The sequence below is a fragment of the Vicugna pacos genome, chromosome 28 (assembly GCF_048564905.1).
Source record: "Vicugna pacos chromosome 28, VicPac4, whole genome shotgun sequence".
Lineage (NCBI taxonomy): Eukaryota > Metazoa > Chordata > Mammalia > Artiodactyla > Camelidae > Vicugna > Vicugna pacos.
The window spans coordinates 597181-605715 of NC_133014.1; the positions used below are offsets into that span (position 1 = coordinate 597181).

Here is an 8535-nt window from a genome sequence, read left to right on the forward strand (position 1 = left end):
AACTCTGCTTCCCCCTGCAGTTTTTATCCTGCCAGGGCTGGAAGCCGTAATTAGCCAACTGAGGGAGGAAGGAAGGAGGTGGCCAGGAAGAAGAGGTATGCCCTGCCTTCCGCCCCTTCCTGCAAGTGGTCAGCCTGCAGCCTGGCCTCGCTGAGTAACTAACGTGGTGTTTTCATAGTCATGTGGTTAAAAAGTTCTGAAGTGTTATACCATGCTCCCACATAAATCTAAAATTGATTCAAGTTTTAATTGGTGGCAATAAAAGCAAAAGATAAAATAAAGTGAGGAAAGCGTGTAAACATCAGGCTGAGCCACAGAGCAGTGTCAGCAGACGTGCGGAAACACGTTTCCATTTCATTTGCAGAGCGTGTGTTGGTTTCTCAAGTTTGTACTTAATGAGACGTATTGCCACAAGCTCTGAAACCATGAAAACAGCTTTTTGCTGTTTGCATGTGCTAAATTCCCTGGAGACTGGCTGGGGCCCAGAGGGATGGGGAAAGGAATGAACTAAGGGATGAGATTTAGATATTTTTGATGGGGAGCTGTCTGGGGGACTAGGCCTTCAGCATCCTGTGGTTCCACCCAACTCTAACCACAGTTGCATATTGGGCACACTGGCCTCCTGGCCTCTGTGCGCACTCACAGGGACACTGTCTCTGGAGGGACAGTTGAGGGTCAGTGCTGTTGCTAGGCTACGACTGTTCCGGACCAAACATTCCGAGCCGTTGAGCTTTGCAGCCAAGGTGTGGCAGCGAGACCTCTGTGGCTCTTCTGCAGCACCCGCACTGAGATTGGGAGGTGGCAAGCGAGCGGTGTCGGAAGGCGATAAGCCAGATGAAGAAGAAACTCGCTAATTTCGTGAGCTGGGTGGACTTCAGCATCCATCAGAGAGAGCGCAGGAATCGTGAGAAGCCTGTGCCTGGGTATCATGTCCATAAATGTGAGCTAAAGGAGTTCCACAAAGCCGCATATTCAGGTGACAGGTGTACAGTGGAGGAGTTGCTGACGTATAAGAGAAATGTCGTAGACAGCAGAGACAGGAAGAACAGGTAACAGTGGCGGGGCGGCCCTGGGAGGAGCTGCCAACTATGGTTGTTAAGACATGAATTTTAAATTGCCTTCCCACATGAGAGATGTTGAAGTGTGAGACAATGAGCATGTTAGAATCACTGAAGTACAGTGTTCTCTCTCATCCTTGCAGCAGCAAAGTAGATACACTATCATTTTACTTCATTGAAATGTTGTCTTTGTAAAATAGTAACGGTAACAATTATAATATTACCAACGATTATTGAGCTATTATTTTGTGCAAGGAACTGCCAGACATTTTGCATAGCTTTTCATTTAAGCATCACAGTGGGGTCCTGTAAGATAACTACAACTTCACACCCATTTTGTTGATGAGTACACTGAGGCACAGACAGTCTAAGTGAGAGCTAATAAGGACAGTGTTTAAGTAGAAGCCAGACCCAAGTTGAGCTGAATCTCAACGGCATGCCCTTTCTATTCAAACAGGTAGTTCTCCCATTAATGCGGTGAGTAATAAGAGCTAATAAATATTATTCTTTCCCCATAGAAAGAAGTAAGATAAGACTAAATGTTAGTTTTCAAGGGGTTGGAATAGCATGCTGTTGAATGTTTACAATTACATGAGTAACTGTACCTTCGAACTAGTTTGCTCTAATTTCCTAAAAAGTCCTCTCATGTTCGCAGGACTGCCCTACACTTAGCCTGCGCCAGCGGCCAGTCACCAGTGGTGGATCTCCTTACACAGTGGTGGTGTGATCTGAATGCTCGTGACAATGAAGGCAAGACAGCTCTCATCAAGGTGTGTAGCAGCACGTGAGATGGATTGGATTTAATTACTTAGAATAAAAGTGAATTTATCTGTTTGAAATATAACAAACTGCTGGAACTTGAGGAATGTTAACTTGGAATGCCTAGCACTTACAGTCTGTTTCTTGGTGTGATACCAACAGGCTGTACAATGCCAGAAAGAAGCGTGTGTCACTATCCTGCTGAAACGGGGTGCTGACCCAAATCTTGCGGACGACCATCAAAACACTGCTCTGCATTACGCTGTCTTGGCTGGAAATACATCAATTGCAGCAGAGCTGCTCCGCTATGATGCAAATATTGAGGCGATAAACAAGGTATAGCTCGACTGACTTTATTTACAAGATATTTGAAATACAGGGTCTTTTCTAGCTACAGGTGTTTTATTTATAGTAATATGTATACTGAATACAATACATCAGGCCCTGTTATCATGGAAACAACTCCAAAGCCAAGGCCAGAGGCTACAGGTAGTGCCCACAGAAAGGGCAGAGCTCTGTCTCCCAGCCACACTTGTACCCCAGAAGGAACAACTTCCCATTAGGAACTACCTGGGAGTGGGTGGTAGGCTCAGAGCCTATAGAAGATGAAGGCTTGCGGGGAGTGAAGTGATGGCAAGGGCAGGCTGCCTGCCTGGGGATGGGTGGGAGGAGGAAGGAACCCAGTACCCAGCAGGGGGAGCTGGGTGACTGCAGCTGGGCAGGGGTGGCAGCAAGCCACAGGCCCTGAGCACCCCAAGATCCCAGGTTCTAGAACCTGGGCAAGTGAGGTCAGGTCATGTTTGACAGCCAGCAGGGGCATTCATTTGTGCTGGTGGCCACATGGCCCTCCACGTACACCTTCACCTTGGGGTCTTCCATGCTCAACCTGGTGTAGCTCCCCTGCGGGACTGTGGCTGTAGGTGGGGAGCAAGTGATGGTGAAACTGGTCCACCTGCTTTTTCTCCTGGCTCTCCCCTGAAGATTTTGATTGTATAAATGTACTCAGGTCTAGACACAGGTATTTAGAAATACTTCCCTGAGATTCTGATACAACCCTTGGTTAAGGACTATTGAATGGATTCGTGTAGTACATGTAATTTCACAAATCTCAAAAGTAAGACATCTCTGGAAGAGCAGGGGTTTGATAGATGCTGCTTCTTTCAGTGCTCTCCTTTCCAGCCGTGTTAGCCTGACTTTTATCCGTCTCTTCCTGGCAATATTACCGGCAGCATCTATTGCCTTGAAGAATGGCTCCTTTTCCCTTCTAACCACTGATCATTCAGTGGCACTCAGACAGTCTTAGAAACTTGCTTGTGGTGAGTGATTCAATAAGTAGAGTCGGACCCTTTAAAGATTTTGCACCTTTTGTTCCCATCCAGGTCATTAGGTCAACAGGGTTTTTCTGATTGCAGTAATAGGAAATCATGAGCCTTCTTTTGGTTAAAGCTGTGTGACGGACTCTTGCAATCTATCTGTTAGATTCACTGAGCCCTAGCATAATCAAGGTGACAGTTTTTTTTAAATTAAAATCTAATGATTTACAGTGTTGAGATAGTTTCTGGTGTACAGCAAAGTGATTAAGTTATATGTATATATACATATATATATGTGTGTATATATTCTTATTCAGTTATATATATTCTTTTTCAGTTATATGTACATTCTCATATAGATAGATAGATACACACACACACACACACACATATCCTTTTCCATTATGGTTTATTACAGGATATTGAGTATAGTTCCCTGTAGTATATACAGTAGGACCTTGTTGTTCATCTATTTTATATGTAGTAATTTGTATCTGCTAGTCCAAAACTGCTAATTTATTCCTCTCCCACCCCCTTCCCCCTTTGGTAACCATCAGTTTGTTTTGTATGTCTGTGAGTCTATTTCTGTTTTGTAAATAAGTTCATTTGTATCGTATTTTAGAATCCACATATTAAGTGATATCCTATGGGATTTCTCTTTCACTTTCAGACTTACCTCACTCAGTATGATAATCTCTAGGTCCTTCCATGTTGCTGCAAATGGCATTATTTCATTCTTTTTATTGGAAATGTTCTAATAATTTAGTTTCGGCCATCTCATGACCTAATTGTCCATTTGATTAACAATCAGGGAGAATTCGATACAGAGAGATTGTAGTTTTAGTAGGCATTGGAAAAATTCTTGAAGTGGGTATTATAAGTCTTAATCACAATTTTTATTACATGTTGGGGCCCAGTGTTTTTGTGCGTAAGACATATGATTCTAAAGAAGGGCAAGGTTTTACATACAAATACTTGATTTATACCCAACTGTTTGGAAACACAGCAAACATAAAAACACAAGTGGGCTATAGACCAAACATGCCTGGATATGTTCAGTTTGTCTCCACACATTGAGTCAACATTTAAAATTTAGGAGATTGTGCAGAAGTCTACACTTCAGAACTTCTCCTAAAGAATCAAATCTGGTCCCCCTTGAGCCCAGGCCTATGTGGTCTGCCCTGCAGAGATGGCCCCTTCTCGGCGGGGCGTGTGTCCTCCGGTGTGCTGTCCTCACTTGTGACCTTCACTTACTCGGGCTGCCTATGTTGCCTCTGTAAGCATTTGAATTTCCAATTCCTGTTGTATATTTTGATAAATATTTCAAGATTTTAAAGACAGTCTATATTAATTTATAGTCTACTTCGTATTTTATAATCATCCCTTAAGAGTGGGATGGAATTTTTCAAATTAGAATTTATAAGTTGGTTTAAGAAAAACTTTTTCTTTACATGCAAATAATCATGTTCCCACTGGAAAGTCTGCAAGCTTTATGAGATTAGTCGTAGTTGTAATTGGATAGGTTATGCATGTTGCAGACAGAATGGCATCTTTCTCCTCAGCATGGTTCCTTAGAAGTGTAGTTGATTCAGTAGCTAAATGGTTCTCTCTGGAGCAGTGTTTAGAGTGTCGGGAGTAGTAGTTGAGCAGTAAGGTAACTAGAGAATGCCTGACACACGCTGCAATCGAAGTGAAGATTCTTGGAACCAGCAAATGTCTGAAGTGAGTTTCAGAGAATGACTTCACAGGGAAACTTTGGAAGAGGTCAAGGAGGAACCTTTTAAAGAGAAGGAGCACAGAGGGGCGAGGAGGAAGGGGCTAGTTTTTATTTACTTTATAGTGTATGTTTAAGTTCAGAGACTTAAGTTTTTTAAATTCAGTTTTGAAATTTGTATGTAATTTTGTACATTGTCAACTGTTTTTACTATTTTACAGTATAACTTGACACCATTCTTACTTGCCGTCAGGAAGAACAAAGAAGAAATGGTCAAATTTTTGATAGAGAACGGGGCAAATGTACATGCAGTCGACAAGCTGCAAAGGTAAAATAGTTTGTTCTCTCTCTCTCTCTCTTTTTTTTTTAATCTTAATGTTGTTCTAGAGTAGTAACAGCCAATCAGGAAGATTAACCTAATAAGAAGAGGATTAACTTAGAATCAACACATCATCAGTTAGGTAGAAAAGCAATTATTCTGCCTGGTGTCACAAAGAGCAGTATGCAGCAGGATTCATCTTCCTTTATGATAGTGACTGATGTCATTTGCAACCTGATTGTTTTGGTCATACAATCTTACAATAGTTCAGGGATTTCATTTTAGTTTTATTAGTATGGACTCTAATTTTAATTTACCTTATGAGACAGTGTTGAATTTCTTCATTCTTTATAATTTGTTTTAACCTCTTCTTGGTAGATATTTTTTTCTTAAAAGACGCATATTAAACCAAGAGGAGTTTGTTTTGTCTTTTGGATGACTCTGCTTTAAATTACTTTCTTTGAAGGATACTGATGTTATTAGGTTATCACTAAGTGAGTATCACTAAGAGAGTAACTATCACCAGGTACTGTGGGCTCATCAGTTCTTCTCCTTTTTCATTTCTAGTACATTTGATGTTTTTATTTTTAATTGATAATGATAGAAGGAAGAAAAATAGCTTTAGTCATTGAATAAACATTCCCTTCAAAGAAGACAAGTCTTTGGTGGATGATAAAGAGGAAAGAGCTGGGCTTTAGAGTCAGACGAGGTTGAAATCCCAGCCCTCCTGCTGGTCAGGTGTGTTACCTGGGGGACATGACTTAGTACCACCCAGCATGTTTCCTGACATGTAAAGGAGGGTCGTAGTACATCCTTCAAGGGTGGTTGTGCCTGAGAAAGACCATACGTAGACTATTCAGGTTAGTGCCGGGCACGTGCTTCTCAGCGTGATTCACTGCAGCCGTGACTATTTTTGTTGCCATTTTTATTCATATTACTGTTTTCAGTCTGCAAACAGCTTCTCCTTACCTGACCTCTAGCTGATTTTAAAGTATTATATTTCAGACTAGGGAAGAAATAGGGAATCCTTTATTTAATTATTATATTAATCCTTTTCCTAGTTCAGACCAGTGACCTCAGCGTCCTTTCTTGTCCTTCAGAGGACTTTAAATTAGCAACTTCTACTATGTGCTACCCAAGTAAGACAGGAGGCTTCTTTTTTGTCCCTCCATTTTGGCCTTGGAGGTCATTTGCAGAGATGAGCACTCGAGCATGTACATGGTCAGTTCTCCGGGGGTGGGCAGGATATTAACTTGGTAAAATAGATCAAATTAACTGTTTAAGTTAAGCTAAATAACTAAGTTCCTAAGAGTGAATTTGTCTCTCTTATTTTAGATCAGCACTGATGCTTGCCGTACGTCATGACTCACCGGACACAGTCAAGCTGCTTCTTCAGAAAGGTGTTAATGCCTATTTGCTGGATGTACACGGACGGTCTGCTGAACAATATGCTTGTTGTAATGGTTTTAAACAGTAAGTGTTTACATTAAAGTGCCAGTTATCTGTAAACTGAGGTTGGAAATGACCTAACTGTGACTTGTTATGTGACAGGTGAGAGTTCCTAGTTGGGAGCAGGCACTTTGGGGATGGCAGTGAGACCCTCCCCATCACCAGCTGGAAACCAGCAAAAGGCCAGACTAGTGAGATGGAGCAGTGGGCACAGGGTTCTTTATTTCAGGGTTTGTAAGACCTTTATCCTTAGGATCCTACTGGTCTCCATTTCATCCCAGTGTAACCCCTATGCATGGGGTACAAATAATGCCACATATCTGATTTTTCTAACTAGTTATTTGGGTCTTGAAATGTTTAGTAGAGCAGGAAATCCTGTATTTTCCTTTGGGGGCTTTCTTCTATAATCTTCCTCTTGAATTTTCCAGGAACCTAAGGGATTCCCTAAGATCACAGTGACAGTCCTCTCCCACAAATCACTGGGGCAGGGCGAGGGCATGCTAATCGTTCTCTTGTTTCCCTTGATTCTGTTGCTGCAGCGTTGGTACTAAAACTGGTTTTAACAGGATCTCCTCGGCAGCTGGGGCTGGGGTCTGGATGTTGCTCTCTAAAGACCTTTAATAAAATTTTAGAAGAAGAAAAGGAAAAAGAAACTGGTCCTGCAGTTGGGTCGTGATTGACCTCTGCTCCTGGGATGCCTGTGCTGATCCAGTTTCCGCGGCCTTCGTGGCGATGGACACGTAAACTTCTGCGTGACGGCTTGTTTAGTTCTCATACATATGCTTGTATGAGGTCATGTATTTATAAATAAGTTTAACTGCAAGTTATATAGTAGCTGAGGTGCCCTGAAGTATAAACCATGAAGAACAGCTAATCACCGTAATTTGTAAAATTTTCTGAAAACTACCACATTTAAATGTTACACCTGTGAAAGAAAACACACATTGGGTTTTATTTGGGATTCTCAAATAGTTCCAGCATTAAAGTTCAAGAACAAATTATTCCATTCTTCCACTATTTCTCTGAGCATCTGGGGGATACATTATCTCATTAAATCTTCATAATACTCTTAAGAGTATTAATAACTAACTGCCTGACAGTAAGATCCCGGTTTTATAAAGGAAGACTTTGAGCTGAAGAGAAGCACCTTGTCCAGGAACAAATAGCTGTTGGTTATAGAGCTGGGACTTCTGAGTTCGAGATACTTTGTATGTGTCAGGCTCGCTCTAGTTAACTTACTGAGCTGTAGTGCCCTCAGTTCATGACTACTTCACCTTACTTTTTTTCTTTTTTAATTCTACATCCTAAATTTAAAAGTGTAGGTTGCACAAATTTGAAATACATGGGGCAATTGAAGTTTTGATATTACCTGTGATATTGTCTGAAATAACCTAAGAATTTAATACATTTGGTAATTGTTTTTCATATTAGTATTCAAGTAGTAATATTTATCACATTTTTTTATACATAGCCTCTCCCAACTGATTGTCGACTACAGAGACGGAAAGATACCAGCTATTCCCCCTCAAAATAGCGACCTAGGACAGAGTTCTGGTAATAAGTTACTCTTGTTGGCCCTACCATAGATAAAGAAAGTAAGATTGAGGAAATTTTGATAATGAAAGAGCAGTGAAAAAAGCCAGTGTGTAAATTTTGTGTGTGTTTTTATTTTTTTAATTAATTTTTTCTTAATGGTCTAGTATTCAGAATTATTTAAGAAGTTAATTGTAGGTAATTTAAAATCTGAGACAATATTGTCTGAAAAGAAATTCATTTATTTAATCATGGCCCCTGAAATCCCATATTATATCTTTGTGTAAATAAGAAAAACAGGTTTTTAACTTTGTTGTACATTTCCTGTAACATTATAACAAGTTGGCCTTGTTACAGAACTGGCTCTTTAATTTTTACAGCAAATGGATT

At 40.7% G+C, this 8535-nt stretch overlaps 3 protein-coding genes across 4 annotated transcripts in view; 1 reads left to right on the forward strand and 2 right to left on the reverse strand.

Moving 5' to 3' along the window:
* Positions 1–6676, forward strand: part of LOC107035303 (uncharacterized) — a 33499-nt gene extending 26823 nt beyond the window's left edge. The window contains exons 1-5 of one of the 2 annotated variants that reach the window (XM_072951624.1): positions 626–1049; positions 1714–1828; positions 1980–2153; positions 5066–5172; positions 6499–6676. In XM_072951624.1, the coding sequence (XP_072807725.1) occupies positions 835–1049; positions 1714–1828; positions 1980–2153; positions 5066–5172; positions 6499–6640 (753 nt within the window). In that variant the 5' untranslated portion in view covers positions 626–834 and the 3' untranslated portion in view covers positions 6641–6676. Of the gene's footprint in view, positions 1–625; positions 1050–1713; positions 1829–1979; positions 2154–5065; positions 5173–6498 lie in introns of those variants that run through there. The other variant, XR_012065269.1, reaches the window with a different exon arrangement.
* The window catches only part of LOC116277736 (ankyrin repeat domain-containing protein 26-like), a 533747-nt gene that overhangs the window by 405896 nt on the left and 119316 nt on the right, over positions 1–8535 (reverse strand).
* LOC140690089 (uncharacterized) overlaps positions 1–8535 on the reverse strand; it is a 380224-nt gene that overhangs the window by 352830 nt on the left and 18859 nt on the right. The window lies entirely within an intron of this gene.